The 17,548-nt window shown below is 40.7% G+C and overlaps 1 protein-coding gene and 1 pseudogene across 1 annotated transcript; both read right to left on the bottom strand.

Moving 5' to 3' along the window:
- Positions 1 to 7,670: 7,670 nt before the first annotated feature.
- On the bottom strand, positions 7,671 to 12,097 carry LOC133903267 (alpha-terpineol synthase, chloroplastic-like). The gene is made up of 7 exons (XM_062344573.1): positions 11,798 to 12,097; positions 11,263 to 11,614; positions 10,818 to 10,926; positions 10,291 to 10,509; positions 9,718 to 9,853; positions 8,488 to 8,739; positions 7,671 to 8,267 (listed from the first exon to the last, which is right to left on the bottom strand). The coding sequence occupies exons 1-7, from the start codon at positions 12,095 to 12,097 to the stop codon at positions 7,959 to 7,961; spliced, it is 1,677 nt and encodes a 558-aa protein (XP_062200557.1). The 3' UTR covers positions 7,671 to 7,958.
- Positions 12,098 to 14,938: 2,841 nt separating this feature from the next.
- Positions 14,939 to 16,302, bottom strand: LOC133903266 (probable protein phosphatase 2C 9; annotated as a pseudogene).
- Between the last annotated feature and the right edge of the window lie 1,246 nt (positions 16,303 to 17,548).

The following is a 17,548-nucleotide window of genomic DNA, read 5'->3' as shown; positions in this document are numbered from 1 at the left end:
AAACCAGCATGATAATCACTATCACTACCGGTTCTTGCTGGCTCGACTTTTTATATACACTGAAACTTATGAATCGATAGTAACATATTATCACTATCGGTTATTACTGAACCGAATGTGAAAGAAGGGTAGAGATGACTCTTTCTGTGGTAATAAATATTAATTGAACAGCAAGTAATGCAGCACGATGCTTTGAAAAGGCAAGATACACCCATGCCCATGAGAAAAGATATCTTAGCTAAGGATGCTTCCAAATTATGGTTTGACGTATGAGCCTTTGAGCTGCGCATACCCTCCTATGCACTCCTTTCCAGCAGTTGCTGCCACACAAGGGATGGTGAAATACATTTTACTTCTCAGACATTGTTACACACAGTTTAGTGCAACATGGTTACATTTGCTCGTGTACCAATCATTCTCTAATTGCATCATTTGAGCTGTGAAGATTGAGGACTACTTTGCTTTTCAAATGTCAAACTCTTTTTTTTATTGAGATGATGGCATTTATAAATGTTTTGACACGTCAATAATCCAGTGTTTCACTTTACGAAATAACTTGACAGCTCAAACTCTTCGGTCTTACAAAGTGCTTCCCCAACCTACTGCTCTAAACAAATGTTGCCTGATCAATGCATGAGCAATTTACACAATGTTTACGTCAAATTTATTTCGAATCAGAGAATTGCTTGGAATATAGCTAATTTGATTATAGTACTATAGGACAAAAGTGTACCTGATTTTAATTATACTCTTGCCAGAAGTGGTGGTAATAAGTTAACATTCAGATTACCGTTCAGATCTGAGTTTCATAAGCCTAATAAAATTGAATTTTTTTCTCATGAAGAGGAAGCAACAAACATTCAATTTTTCTTTATCTTCATTTTTCAATAGTTAACTACCTGTTTTTTTTTTTATCTAGACCTTTGTAATAAACACACTACTTTGCAAGTATAAGACAATGGATATACTGTTATATTGTTCTCAAATTATCCAGATTGCCTTTCTCCATCAGAGGATGCTTACAGTTAGCTGCGGTTGGAGTTCCATTTGTTTGATCCACAAACCAGTGTTCCATGCCCAATAATTACTCAGATACATCAATGCTGTAAGAACTTCAGGTAAAAGATGATGAACTTTCATAATTTTCTTAACTGTAGCATTATCTCTCAAGCTAGAAGTGTACAAAACTGTAGCATTATCTCTCAAGCTAGAAGTGTACATCTAAACTACAATATCCATAATTAATTCAGAAAGGAAAAAAGGAAAAATTCATACTTTCCTATCTCGATCCACCTTGTCAATTCTGTCTATACCTACATAGGCATCTATTACATTACATATATTAAGGACGTGTTTGGTTGGAGGCCCCATGTAGCCAAGCCAAATATTGGTTCTGTCCAAAATTTGTCCTCGCTTTGGCCGGCCAAAATTTGGCCTCCGTTAGATTCGTGGCCAAGCCAAAATTTAGCTTACCAAAATTAAGGTGACCATTTTGGCCACCCGAGTTTTGCCCAGCTGTGTTATAAAAAAATTTTGGCCGGCTAAAATTTTAGCCTCCAACCAAATGGAGGTCAGGTTTATTGGGCACGGTCAAAATTTTGCTTGGCCACATAGGGCCTCCAACCAAACACGCCCTAAAGGGCCGAGAATCGGAGGTCGAGTACTGTAGCTACTGTAGCAGTGGGTCCCGCATATGTATACATATATTTAAACATATAATATAATTTTCATCATCAGGAAATTCCAGAAAATTGTCAAAATGAATATTAGTTATATTGATAAATCAGCTGAAATAATCTAAAATGCAAAGAAAAATATCTATAACTCAAAAAAATATGACACAAATTTTTTTAGATTCGTATTACTACCATCTAAATATTAAAATTATGTACATGCATGAAAGTACTACTGTTTTCCCTATAATTAAATGAATGTGTTAAATATTGATAAATTCATAAATAAATATTGAGAAGACCAAAATTAGTGAACCCAATTTTTTTAGTCTTCTTTTGTCATGCTCTGTGCAACAAAAAATGGGCGCGGCATAGGCGCGCCAATCCGCCTAGTATACAAAACATTAGCTTCATCTGTTGTGCTGAGAGGACCATATTGTTGATAAAGCAAAATGATATAATTAACATTTCTTTGTTGTGTTCAAAAAATAGATAACATTTCATGAAAGGAACACTCTCCATTATTCTTTGAGAGCAATATTTCAATGATATCTGCCTAGTAGGTAAGTAGATATGGAACTGTAAATAGATATGCTGGTTCAATTACATGTGACCACACTACTATAATTAACACATCACATTATTTTGTCACCAAAATTAGATGGGCCAATATATAATTTTGGTTTGAGGGAGGCTAATTGCAGTTTTAACTTTTCCACATTCACTTTGGCATTTTAGAAAACAACTTAAACACTTCAAGGTCTAGAACTAAAGCAAGAAAGCTTTCATAGTTATTACTGTGCCTAATAAGAGATGATGTACTACAATGGAGGAGAGCTGAGATAAGATGGTGATCACCTTACCAGTGGGTCATGACGAACTTCATGCCGGTAATAGATGGCAGACTTGAGTTCATCCTCATTCATGTTTTCCACTGACTGCTGCACAATCCCAGCTCATTCCTTTCTCCTAGATTTGGACCGCCGCCGACCCACCCCGGCATCCTCCTGCTTGCTCTACCAATGGCTGAGAGAGCTAATACAGTAGTGCATGCAACCTATGAAGTAGTGCTCAATCAACCAGATTGATCCACTTTAAGAAATGTCAAATGTAAAATGCTATGGGTAAACAACAAGAGATCAATGAACTTACACAGATTGCAGCCTGGTGAGATAGCCGATGCCTGGCGACAATTTTCCAGACAAGCTCTAGCTAGGTAGAACTCTGCAAACACAGCATACGAAGATCAACTCAAATCAGCTATTGTTGGTCCTCTCCGGAATCATCAGGAATAAAGGAGCGTAGCGTACAAGGCAAAGACATAGTTGTCGGTGGAGCAGGTGATCATCCTCCAGCTGCAGGGGTTGACCAAGTTGATGTCCCAGTTGTCGAGCACGTTGTAGGGGTCCTGCAGCTCCGTCTTGACGAGGAAAAAAATCCAAATAAAATCCAGGAAAAAGGAATGCTGAAAAATCCAATTTTTTAGGCTGCTAGAGCAGCAGCAACTATTATGAAAAATTCAGAGATCATGATGGAGACATCATATATAGGCATTTTCAACAACTACATTCAGTCACATTGTATTACTTTGTAATTAACTGCTCAAGCAGTTGATTGACATCTCTAAAAAAGGACATTGAGGAATCAAATTGAACTGATCTAATCTATTTAAACCATATGACTTCAGCGACTGGCGGAACCCCAATATTTTCAGCACTGAAGGCAGTAAGAAAACACATAAATATATAATGAAATATTTCAAATAGGTGGAAGTTTGATTGTTTCGTTTGGAGCAAAGTTATACATACAGGAAAGCTAATAAAATCCCATATAAATTATTCATTGGGATCAAGTAGGACACAGTATACAGGTAAGAGATCATATCAAGAATAAAGTGACAATGCAACAAAGGGATATACCTGTATTGAACCATCTCCTATGGCACCCACAATTCGCATTGGTCATTCTTGGCACTGTATAGCTTATATGGTTTTTGATCCACTGTTTAATCAACAATGCTATGACCACAGGGTTTCGTCAATCCTTTTATCTTGTATGCATAAAGGTTTGAAACAGTTACATAATAGCTATTATTTTCAGGCTCCACATGGAGCAAATACCAGCCCGTCCAATCATGTCTACATTGCAAACATGGTGTTCTGGTGTTGGGATAATCCCAAAAATTTTTGACATAAGGTGGTAATACTTCCACCCTTTATCAATAAGTCCAGAGTGACTGCAAGCTGACAAAAGAGCAGTAAAAGTGTTTTTTGTGGTTTTCATTCTAGAATCATTCATCTTCCAGAAAAGTTCTATAGATTTGAACCCATGGCCATGGAATACAAAAGCTGATATCATGGAGTTCCAGCCAGCAATTGATTTTTCAGCAGGAGCTTTGAATACTGTGACAGCAATGTCCAGTCTTCCACACTTGCAGTACATATCAACAAGTGATGCTGAAATAAAAAGATAATTTTGCAGACCAGACCTGACGACATGCCCATGTATGCTCTTTCCCTATCTAATATTTCCAAGTCGAGTGCAAGCACAGATAACATCAACTATAGATATTTTATTAGGTGCACAATCCTCCATCTTCTGATAGAACTGCAATGCTCTCCCGTCTTTGTTATTCTGCGCGAAACCAGATATCATACAATTCTAGGAGCACAAATTTCTCAGACCAAGCAAACAGGGAGATTCCAGGAGCACAAATTTCTCAGACCAAGCAAACAGGGAGCCGCCGCCCATACGGATCCGCAAAAACGTAGTTCAAAAATCCCCAAATCAAAATGCAAAACCCTGTAGGAATCGATCAAAACAGGCTTCCACCCGGTGCGCTCACCTTGGGGAGGCACAAGCATTGAGCACGAGCACGAAAGTGTGGCTGGTCGGCGCCATGCACTCCTTCATCAGCTTGAACAGCCGCAACGCCTCGTCTCCAAGCCCGTTCACGGAGTAGCCGTCGATCATGATATGCCATGAGTCCATGTTCCGTTCAGGCATATTGTCGAACGTCCTGCGGGCATGGGGCATGGCGGCGCACTTGGCGTACATCTCGAGCAGCTTGTTGTTGACCTTGAGGGCGCCGCGGAAGGGAGAGCGGAGGAAGAAGTTGTGCACCTTCCTCAGCTCCTCGAGCAGCTTGTTGTCGGGGGCATTACCTCGCATGTGCTCGCCCGCAGTGAGGGAGACGTGTGCGAGCTGGGGAAGGAGGGCTGCAGCGGAGGCCGATGGGATATGGATCCGGCGCGCCGACGGAGGTACCTGCCAGCAATTACCTTTGCGCGGCGGCGCGGCGGGGGGACGCCTTGTACTCGCCGGTCCTGGTGGTGGCGCCCGCAACCGCCGAGCCGGCACCGTGGGCGGAGGAGCCGGGGTAGGCGCGCTTGGAGGTGGCGGTAGTCTTGGGGGGAGCCAGTAGGGAGAGAGCAGCGGCGACGTCCTCAGAGCAATCGCGGTCGCGGTCGCGTCACTCGGAGCCCGGGAGGCCGAGGCGGAGGGTGAGGCGACGGATGGGGGAGGAAGAGGTCGGGATCCTTTTGCCGCCAATGTTTGGCAGGCCCGAAGCCCCCTAGGATCCCGGCTTTTTTCCAGGAGCGAGGCCACCCGGAAACAATCCACGGGCCAGTTTCAGGACGCGTTTGGAAGCCCATTGGACGGGTATCTACGGCCCGACCGACGCCATCCTCACACGGATTTTTCGTCCCACCTCTGTAGATGGGGGGCTCCTCCCCCGCAACAGGGGGGTCCTCGCGGCGCTCGCTCGCGACTCAGCCCGTCTCCACCTCATCAACATCCTGAAAAGACAATTCATTTTTGTCACCAACTTTTGTCTACCTTATGAAGCCTACCATTTTATTACCAAGTTTTTCTTTGACCAGTTGGGTTTTGCCATGTAGGAGATAAGGCTCACAAGACTTTTAGGAAAACTTTGCTGTTGACATCATTCTGCTGAGTAAAGCACTCAAATCGTACAACTATAATTTCCGAGTAGTATGTTATGAGCCATATTATACTCTACTATTCTCAGATGGAGTTTATAAGTAGACACTAATTTGTAAGTTAGAATTGATGAATCTTATTTTTTAATAAGATAGATACTGTATTGAGACAATGAGACTCAACTATAGCTTTCTATACCTACCAGATAGTTCACCAATCGGTCTATTTGCTATGAAACATGATGTTGCATCTTATCCTTCATATGAATCATTGTCCTTTCAATATCTCACTGATTGATAATTAGGAATTATGCTATCACATTAAGACAATTGTCTGTTCAACTGTCTGTTTCAAATTTCTGCATCCTTAGACAATTGCTCTTGTCCTGTATTTTGTTTTCGGATTCATATTATCTATTTTGGCTAGAGTTTCCTCACTTGGAAGTTGAATTTATAGGATGTTTTCTTCTGAATTGACAGAGTACTAGCATAAGACCTTGTCCTCTAATGAACGTATTCAACTATTGACTTTTGTGAAAAGATTATTCTTGTTAGGACTTATTCGATCAAGAGCAATGGAATAAAGGAGAACTACTATATTTGGATGATGTACGAGTTTCTTCCTAGCTGTTGCAAACAGGATGGAATAAAGGCTTTTGTTTTCCTTTTGCCTTTTCTGTTGAGCTATGAGTGTCAGGTTTCACAGATCGAACTAAACATGCTTCAGGCCAAATCCATTTCTGTCTTGATGTATAGCTGTGTTTGCCTTTAAAATTATTAGGTTGCTTTGCTGGCTTCAGCTCATTATTCTGCTATTTTGTTTCGTATGATTGCTTGAGGCAAGCTTATTATTTCATATGAGAAAGTGTCAGTAGATTTAGCAATTAGCAAACTTTTTTCTTTTTAGAGTAATCGCCTATTTCAAATATTGTCCTTACTTAGTTTCAATCCTAGTCACAAATGATTCGATTTCAGATATTAAAACCTCTTATGCAGTTTCATGACAATGTTGGTCCAATTATTTGAATATTTATTAGGAATAGAAATAGCTTCACCATTATAATTCCATTCCAGCACTAGCAATTATTGTAATTTTCTTCGGATATATGCCTTGCATGCCGAAAGGAAGAACTAGTTTGTCTACTTCAATAATTATTGGATCCGATAATGATGATAGTTTTTGTACATTTTCTCCTCATGATGCAGATCCAGCCCAGCTGTTCGGTGACGACACGCTAGATGATGGTTCTTAACTCATCAGTGTGTTCTCCATTCTGAAAAAGATGCAGTTTCCTATGCACAAGACACTAATCTGACTTGATGAATCTGGGGACTGGATGAATATGCCTCTGATCTTATATCTTGTGATGAATATGTATCATCACAACAATGTTTTCTGTATCTTGTGATGAATCTGAGGACTGGAATTATGTGCTTTTGAGGATCACCTGAGCCTTTTGAGGATTATGTGCTTTTGTGGTATACAACATTATGTGATTTTGTGGAATATAACCTTTGTGCTTGTTTTCATGATCTTGTGATGTCTGAGATAGATGCATAATGAGTTTCTCATATTATTGATTTTTTTTGAATTTTTTCTGATTTTTTAGATCATTTTTGTTCCCTGGGATTTCCATCCCCTTGGTTCCCAAACAGCCGCATGGAAAAAAACCAGGACGGGAATATCCCCCTAGGGAAATGAATTGCCTTCAAAAACCCCCTAAGGGATCTCCTTCCCTGGGATTCCCTCCCCTTACTTCCAAACATAGCCCAAGGAGGAAGGAGAGCACTGGAGAGGCAACCGGGCGAGCAGAGAAACGATCGAGCGGGGGATTTTCTCAGCGGCCGGGCGAGCGGAGAAGTTTGTCGAAGCCTCCGAAAGCCTGTGACATGGTGCGGGGCGAACAGACTGTATCAGATGATCCTGATCTGCTAATAAAGTAATCCGACGGTTCACAATCAAAAACCGACATGGACATCACCGGGAGCGGCGAACGTGTCCGCGTTTAGATTGTTAGAGATAGGCGCACACACTTTATGTCTAGATGCTTGCCTCAACATGATGCAGCCTCCCCATTCAGAATGACAGCCTTATTACTTTGGTCAAATATGTGTACACCCTTTTCTTAAACAAAAGACATATATAACAGCAATATGAGATGTGAACATCACAAAATAGTAGGTCGATCTGCATGACTGAAATTCGAGACAACTCTTTCAAAAAATATTTCATACACACCAAACATACTCGGTAGCTCAAATCACAATCATGTGCACAGATCAACTGATAAGTATGGCTTCGACCCTCATCGACAATCATGTGCGCAGAACAGTCAGAACCTCAGTGGTACCATATATATTCCTCAAAATGCTCCACAAACAAAGAGAGGATGGTATCCCTGAGGTTCTGACTGTTCGAGAAATTGTCGTCCAAGTTGTAGAAGAACTCCATTGTTCTTGTGAGGTTGAATATCCTCTCCAGGAGCTGCTTTGGCGGTGCATTATCAGGATTCAGCCACTCGCCATTAAAATCTTTCCACGACTCCTCTTTCAATTCCTGTATCTTCTTGCGTGCCACTTCAATCGAGACATTGTGCTCTGTCATGTAGCTTTGGATGGTTGAAGCAACATGTGGCGTGAGTTGCTCTCGCTGCATGTACAAATTAGTTATGTAATTGAACATTTATAATTTTGCTAAAAAGAAAGGTAGATGATAATGTATATGTCAAGCAATAATTGAACATTATTGCTAGAGCACAGAGCTATGTTTTTTGTTCGATGCAAAATTCGTGATTGAACGTGAAATTACATTTTGCGCTAATTTTTAGGATTCAAAGATCAGAGGTTTCCTGAGGGATGAGAAATATTACCTCATATGATTGGAGATCATCCAATAGTCTCAAAATTATGCAAAGTGCCTTTACCATTTTAGGCATGGTAGAAACCCAATCAAAAGAATCCTTTGTTGCTATATCGTCCATTCCAACGAAGGATGTACATGAGAGCAGGTGACATCCGCCAGTCCATATTGAAAACTGTAGGTGCTCTTCAACTGATCTTGGAGTATAGCCTTCTTCACGCATTTTTACCTCCATGTTGAAGGCTCTAACCATATCTACTGTCTGCAGATCTATGTCAATCAGTACACGGAGAAACTTCACATATATATAAACATGCTTTTGCCACTACTGTGAAAATAGGCTTATATATCGATCCATCACTGCCGGTTTCTTATAAGCCGACAGTGATAGAATATCATTGCCGTTTCGTATTAAGGATTGGCACTAAAATATCATTCGAAAACAACCGGCAGTGAAAATCCACTATCACTGTCGGCTCTAGCCACGAACCGGCAGTGATGCTCGATAGTGGATGACAGTTTATTTTAAAAAAATTCATAATTTTTTCATACGAAGTTGAATACTGATAAAATTTATATCAAAATTGTAGCCCTCGACGAGATCTACAACTTTGTAGTTGAAAACTTTTTCATTTGATGTCATGTAGATATCCAAATAATTGTTTGAAATTTCAAACATAAGATATCAAAAGGATTGCATATACTAATGTTATCACTAGTAATTCTACGATAGGATAGCAAGTATGTATTGCATGAGCCAAAAGCTTCCAAGTTCGAGTGCCATGAACCGCACGTGCGAAAAATCGCGTGACTTGTGACTTGCGATGGCGTGACGGTTCGTCGAGTGCAAAAATATTTTTTTAAATTTTTCTAGCCCCAAAAAGATAGATTCGGCGCCCGACTATCACTGCCGGCTGAAACCTTCAACCGGCAATGATAGTCGGCCGACTGAAGCCTTCAGCCGGCAATGATAACCCTTTTACTGTCGGTCCCCGGGTCGACAATAATAATCGAGGATTATCACTGTCTGTTGCTCACTGTCAGTTCCAAAACCGGCAGTGAAACTACTTTATAGACCGACAGTGAAGGGTTATTTTTTTTTTAAGTAGTGTCCGGATAGCATCAGCTTAACTACATGCAAGTATACAGCTAACTAAATATACGTTATGGACAGTAACTACATAGTTTTCGATAATCAAAGATAAATTGATGAAATATGAAGATGGGAAAGGTAACTTACAAAGGCTTTTAGATAGGGCATGCGATATTTCTCCTCATGTGCCAGCTCTTGTTCAATGGTTTGATAGCTATCCAAGATTTTCCCGAGCGCAAATTTCATGCACTCCGGGAGATCATGGGCTGCTTTTTTATCCCATCTGGACATTATTAATCATTAATAAACATATGAATTTATATTTCCATAACAATAGGAAAGTGTTATTAACTATGTAGATTTTTATATGATTTGAATCGTGTCTAGGAGTAATTATACATTCCACTGTCAAAATTTTTGATGAATATATAGACACTCAAAATTCATGTTCAAAGACTTTCTTTAGTACATACCATATAGAACATAGAATATTTTATAGTTTCATATACGAAATGGCCTATTATATATTCAACTAGATATAAATAAGTTTATATATATTCTAGTGGCACATATAAGATCTACATATATATATTTAATAACAGCATGTCATCAGTTTTAATTTAGTGATTCATTTCGTAGTTTGTAGTAAAGATTAACATGATTTTTTGTTAAGTCGGGATATAAATAATCTTTCTTGTCATGTGGCAAGCCTGCACAAACCTTTCTAGACACTTGGTAAGTAACTCGCACTCTTCTGAAGTTCCATAGGAATCATACATATCATCAAGTATGGTAATAATGGCAATCACCATTGTCAACATTATTCGGCCTCGTGAATGACATGGTTCAAAGTATACTCCTAACATCCATAAATAGCACTCTACAATTCTATCTCGGGCAAATGGGAACCTTGATTCAATCGCTAGATCCTTCCACCAGCTGTAAATTTAAGAAAAAAATTATCTTTGGTAAAGTGCATCAAACCCAATGTGAAAACTCAATTAAAGAATACAAAATTAAATTATGAAAATCTATATTTGCCTCCACATTAATTTTTCTTTTCTTTTTTCATTAAGGAGGCCCACACCCATCCGGCAACAGAGGTGCTGAGCAAGCATCTCCGGAGGCAACCGCTGGAGCTCGAACCCAGATCCGTTCACCAGCCCTCCATATTAATTAGTACTGATCATTCGTTTTTTTGGAAAGGTTAATATGGAATGCAATTTCAAATAACAATAGTGCTTCACCTTGTAACGATTCTAAGCTCTTTCTGATGATGAAGTTGCATAATATTAGAGTTCAACTTTGCAAGTTGCAGTACCGATTCGTGCACCGTAGTCTCTTTGTAAAAAAGAACTATTGTTCATTAACACAATTAATGCAAATTTACCAGTAATTTTGTTGCAATATATTGTGAAATATAAATAATTATAATATAATAAAAAATTGAGACAACTCTATCATGCCATTTTGAAATGGTCAATCACAATAAACAAAAATATACTTGTGGCAAAAGTTGTCATAGTTCAACTGCATGCAACCTAAAATTAGACTTCTCTTTTTTGTGATGGGAGTCATAATTTGTTTCATCCATTCTACCCTCTAAGTTATTCTATAAAGGTTTATTGATTCGGGTGGTTTTTTGTCTCAGTTGACGATGATTTTCTTCTACTTCGCTGTATTTACCTCAGCTGCACCAGTCTAATATCGACTTAGTATAGCACGAACCGTGGATAATGTTTGAAATTTTTGAAAGATCACAGTCATTTGAAATTCCATCTATCTTACCTGGTATAACTCTGTATCCATGTTTACGAAGCAGATAAAACCACATAGCTACCGTGTGAAGATCACAATCATTGACATCGGCAGTCTTAATTTGAATCAATGCATCATTAATCTCTTCTTCGAACAGGTGATCCAAGCACAAACGTTCCAACACATCGATGAGTTGTAGCCTCTGATGAAGGCTACAAGTAACTGAACTTGCTATCATTTTTGCCACTTCTTCCTTCAGTTTATCAGCTCGTTCTGCCATCCATGTCTGCTGAAAACAGTACTTAAGCTGAGCATATTAACAAGTATGGAGTGGTCTTAAACCTTTCTATGATTAGTGAATCATATGAAAATTATAGAACACTAGCAACTCCATCATTATTATCAATCAAAATCCTTAGCTTAATTACAAATCGGAAGATAAGCTGTTGGTAAGCGGAAATAACTCAACCTGCTGTTCCGAGGAAGCTGCTGGGTTGGAGTAGTGAAGGAAGAAATCTCCCCATATAGAAGGGTGAAAATTGCAAGGGTTTTTGCCTAAGCGATCATCAACCTTCTCATCACGATTATCATAATGTAATGTTTGTGCTGACTGTTGCTCCACTTGCGAGCACTTTAACATGGTGCACTGCTGCTGCTGCCGCCACCTCCAGAAAATACTTGGTCGTGGTGATGCAGCAGTTGCAAGAAGACAACTTTCATAGCACTGCCGTGGTTGCAAGAAAAAGGCTGCCGTCATACTGCTTTGCATCTTAAAACTTGCTAGGTACAGATGTGCACTTGCGCTTTCCTTATTATCATAATGCCATAGTTAATTTATATAGAGCACCCAGAGCACCATTTTTCGCATACGAGAAAAGCTTTATTAAATTATAAAATCCTTGTTACTACTTTTATGAAATGTTCTAGAGGGGCCCTTTACCACGTGAACCACGTGACTCTGTATCCAACAGAAATTGGACCCATCCAGGCCAACCTGTCCTCGCTTCCACGTACAGCTCCTGCTGGCCATTCCTTTCTCCACTAGTAACATGCACGAGCAATTATATAACTACAATTTTTAAATTATGCGAACATCTTTTATACAACTATGTTTCCAAAACTTAATAATATCATTTTTACCAACATATTTATATCTCAGAGATTTTATGATACCCAATTCTTTTTATTCCGGAAATGTGGTGAATATTTGTAAAGGTTCTAACAGTACCATCATGAGTTTTAATTTGAACATAACTAATTTCAGCAATTTCAAGTAGAGGCTCATCACCAATCATAAATTCACCACTACCAATAGGATCATAACTAAAAAACCACTCTTTATATTGACATATATAAAAGAGTGAAAGTCGAATCAATAATCAAGCAATTCGATTCCTCAAACTAGTAGTGCTGATCAGAGCCTCACCATTAGATTTATTTTTAACAAAACTAACTTTTGATCCAATTCCTCCCATGCGTCGTCTATCATGCCTGATAGTTTTGCACACAATGCCTTACAAATACTAACTTCTCTGAGAACAGCATCCATCTGAACCTAGCATATGAGGAAACTGATATTATCATCAAACTTCTTGATATTAAATTTAACGTATAACATATTGAAGAAAAAATTATAGATAAAAAATATGATAGGTTCCGAAGGAAATAAGACTACTGGTATGCTGTGGGTGCACACAAAAATTTCAGCTCAAAAACTATATGCGCAAACTTCCTCATATGCTAGCTAGGTGCGTGTAGCAATAAAAAGGTGAAAGTTCAGAAAATAAATGACGTCATTGCCGACGTCAGCGATGAACAAATCCCGTGAATAGTATGGAGAACAGTACCATTGATGACATCAGCCATGAGTATGAACAGTTGCCGCTGTTGTTGTCTGCCGTGACGTCAGCAGGTCAAGGGGTCTTCTGTGGCCCTTCTAGATGTGGTCCAACTGTGATTCTAGATCGGACCTGACCGAGCGGGCCGACTGTGGCGAGCGGCCAGGCAACGGTTGGCCGGCAGACGGCGAGCGTGCCGACGGCCGCTAGGGCTGATCCGAGCGGCGGCGCGAGCGGCTTGTGGCGACGAGTGGCAATGCACGGATCTACGACGGCGCAGTCGGAAAGAATGTCGATGCGTGAGTCGGCGGCACACAACTGAGTGTTCAAACTGGAATAGAATATATTGTACTTAACGAAACTTTGTACCCATGATTGTGAAGGAGATAGAACAATAGAGCCGTTGTATGAATATCGGAGCCACTGACATCAGCATGGTTAATCCGAGTTAGCAAACCATCGATCTCCTCTTCGAAAAGATGATCCAGGCAAAGACGCTGCAGCACATGGATGAGATGAAGCCTCTGAAGCAGGCTGCAAGTACTTGCAGCGTGTTCCGTTGCCTGATCGAGCGCTTAGGCCAGATCTCAATCGTGCAAAATCGTTTTGTGAGACTGGCTTAGGAAACGGATTTCCATCGCGTTTCTCGCGAGCCAAGCCGAGCGAGTGTAAGAGCTTGTGTACCATTTAACTCTCGATTTTATTAAATCATTCCACACAGGGAAATGCTTAGGATTAGACTTTAAATAGGCAATATATTTATTTTTAATGTACTTTTTTCTCCACAATTTACTGTCACAGCTTATTTTCATTTTCAAGTTTTCACCACCATTCACATAACAACTGATATTTAGCTTGCTGAGATTCTGGATTCCAAGATCACTTTTTTCTAGGACTACAAACTTTAGTCCACTTGACAAAATAATATCTTTTTTTTAATTGCCTTCTTGCCAAAAGAATTTCTTCCTAATTTTGTCAAACTTAGCATGAATAGTTTTGGACAAGAGGTATATGGACATGTGATAAATGAGAACACTGCTCAGGCTGTAGTTGACCAGGGTTGTCTTGCCCCCAAGGGTAAGGTAGCTGCCTTGCCCGTCATCCAATCTCTTTGTAAGGGGCAACTACCTTGCCAGTCATCCAGTCTCTTTATAAGCTTCTCATCCAAAGGTAACCAGTGTATCACCTGAAGTCTATTGCAAGTCACTGAAACCCCAATGTATTTAATAGACCACTCACCAATGACACAGTTGAATATTTCGACATAGAAAAGTTTATTTTCCTCCTCTTGACCTATCATGAGAACTTTACTTTTTTGAAAGTTAATTTTGAGACCAGCCATGGCTTCATAATTGTAAAGAAGCAATTTTAGGTTGATTACCATTTCTACATCGTCTTTCAAGAGCACAATTGTGTCATCTGCATATTGAAGAATGGCAATACACTTTCAATATAATCAGGTATCAACCCTATAATAAGCTGATTTTGTTTTGCCATCGAAAACATTTTAGCAAGAGTACTAGTAGCAATATTAAACAGGAAAGAAGACAAAAGGTCACCTTATCTAACACCTTTTTTCTTTGAAAATAAGATCCAATTTTACCATTTATTTTGATACTGAGGGTACCTTGGATAACTACTTCTTTCACTCAATGACACTTTTTCTCATTGAACCCTCTTTGATCAAGACATGTGAAAAGAAACTCCCAATTGCTCAAGCAACTCGAGAAACTAGTCAGCAGCACTACTCGAGAAGTAAACCCTTTCTCAAGCTTCCTGCGAGATGATGCACCAATGTTTGTACCTATCGTTGCGTTAATCTACTTTTATTGGAGTGATGTGGGCTTATCCCTGAATAGACGTTCGGCATGTTGATCCACGAGTGGAAAGGTGTGCTTATCGATTGGTTTTCCTAGTGCCACGGTACATACTACTATCAGTAGGCAGAGATTAACATTTTATTGTTCCTTTTAATTCCTCGTTTGAGAGAAGAAAAAATACTATTATATTCATCTGATTAGAAACTATCAAAACTAAATCAAATCAAAAGGATGATAAAAATCGAGGGGAGGGATTTGCTTAGATTTTATAAAAAAAGGTTAAAGAAACGAAAACAATCATGGAGCATATGATTTTGCTCCAAGAATCACAGCCCACGGCGCAGATCCACGACAACGACGCTGACATTGTCGGTGGAACTCGGCGCTACACCGGGCCAGCGCCAGCTTCACCAACAGCATGGCCGCGTCGGAGCACGCCTTGTCGGACTCCGCCTTGGTGATGCCCTTCACCACCGCGGATCCGTTGTCGGCCTCCGCGTCGGCCGGGGTTAGGGAGCGCGCCGTTCGGCTGGGTGGCCGGCGCCGGCGGACCGTTGATGCGGAAGCAGGCCCGGACGACCTTGCACGCCATCTTGTTGGTCACGACGTCCCACAGGCCGTCGCTGGCCAGGATCAGGCACTCGTCGATTTTGGTGCGCTCCGTCACCTCCGGCTTCGACGACACATACGGCTTAAGGTAGCCATCACCTGCGCGTCCAAACGCCAGTAAGTCCGAATTCGGCGAGTGGCAAAAACGAACTTTTGACGTAGGCAATTTAAACTAGAGCTCACCTATGGCTCGAGACACGGCGAGGACGACGAGAACACGGGCACCGTCCCAGTAGATGACGCGGGCGCTCGCCGCCTCTATGCGCGCCAGCTCGTCAGGGCGGTCAGGCTGAACGAATCAAGAAATTGAGCACGTCAAGGTCATGGACAAGTTACGTAGATACGGGAGGCGCAATGCCCCATGACGCGAGAAAACTGTATACGGACCCTTGTGGTCGATGGAGAGAGGAACGGGGACGCCAGCACGGGAGAGGACGGCCCGGGAGTCGCCGGCGTTAGCGACGACGACGTGGGTGGGGCTGACGACGGCGCACCAGCCTCTGCCGCTTGCCCGCACGGACGTCCTTTGCGATCGGTGGCTCGAGGTCACTCCCGATGCGAAATCGCCTCATCTCCAACCTGCGTCGCCTCCTCTCCAGCGCCGAGGAGGCGATCGTCATGGCGGCGGCGGCCGTGGCATAGACTGCAGCTGCGGTCGCGGTGGTGGCCGGCGTGGACTTGGCTTCCTCGCAGCAAATCTCGGCCATTGGCAACAAGAACAAGTAGCCGTCTCCCACGAAGCTAGGTACGTACAGGCGCGTCACGGAAGCCCAAGCCTGCCTAGATTTTCTCTGGCCGCCTAGCACATCGCCATTGCCCGTGGAAATTGTTAGAAATCAAGCACGATACGATCAAACATGAAACACGATTTTTACGTGAAAATTTTGTACGAAAAAAATCACGAGGACCAATCAACGATCTTCATTATATCAGGAATGTATACAATATAGAGGATTATAATAAGTATCTCAGCTCTTCTTGCAGCATACAAGATATATTTATAGGGGTGGACACATACGACTTGAGTCTAATATAAACTGTTCCGGAACATGGGCCGAATGCGTCCCTTGTATGGCCCAACAAGAATTCAGAACACAATCCAACAAACTCCACCTTGAGACGAATTCCATCTGGTAGCAAATAAAGAATCATCAATGAACTCCCTTCAATAATGAATATTACCGACGCCAAAAGTCTCTATGACTCAAACTATAACACCAACTAAACTTGAGTATAGCTCAAATTTAGTAGCAGAAACTGACTTTATCATCGTATCAGCAGGATTATTATGAGTACTTATCTTGTATATTTTTATATCACCTTGAGTAATGACATCTCGAATATAATGATACCTCACATCAATGTGTTTTGTTCTTTCATAAAATATCTGATCCTTTGTAAGGCAAATAGCATTCTGACTATCACAGAAAATATTAATACAAGAATTATCTCCACAAAGCTCAGTGTACAAACCTCTCAACTAAACAGCTTCTTTGCATGCTTCAGAAATAGTCATATATTAATCTTCAGTAGTTGATAAAGCAACAATAGCCTGCAAACATGCTTTCCAACTAACAGCACAACCATCAGTGGTGAAAACATAACCTATGAGAGATCTCCTCTTATCCAAATCACCAGCATAATCTGAGTCAACATAACCAACAAGTCCATCTTCAGATTTTCCAAACTGCAAACAAGCATTAGAAGTACCACGCAGATATCTGAAAATCCACTGAACAGTTTTCCAAATGCTCTTTGCCAGGATTAGCCATGAATCTACTAACAACACTCAATGCATGATATAAATCAGAACAAGAGTAGACCATAGCATACATAAGTGAACCAACTGTACTTGAATATGTAAATCTAGACATGTATTCAACATCATAATCTGACTCAGGACATAATGTTGAAAATAATTTAAAATGTGCAGCTAACGGAGCACTCACTGGT

Source organism: Phragmites australis, chromosome 21, assembly GCF_958298935.1.
Source record: "Phragmites australis chromosome 21, lpPhrAust1.1, whole genome shotgun sequence".
In the NCBI taxonomy this organism is placed as follows: domain Eukaryota; kingdom Viridiplantae; phylum Streptophyta; class Magnoliopsida; order Poales; family Poaceae; genus Phragmites; species Phragmites australis.
Note: the sequence above shows the minus strand (reverse complement) of the source record. Positions and strands in the feature narration are given on the sequence as shown.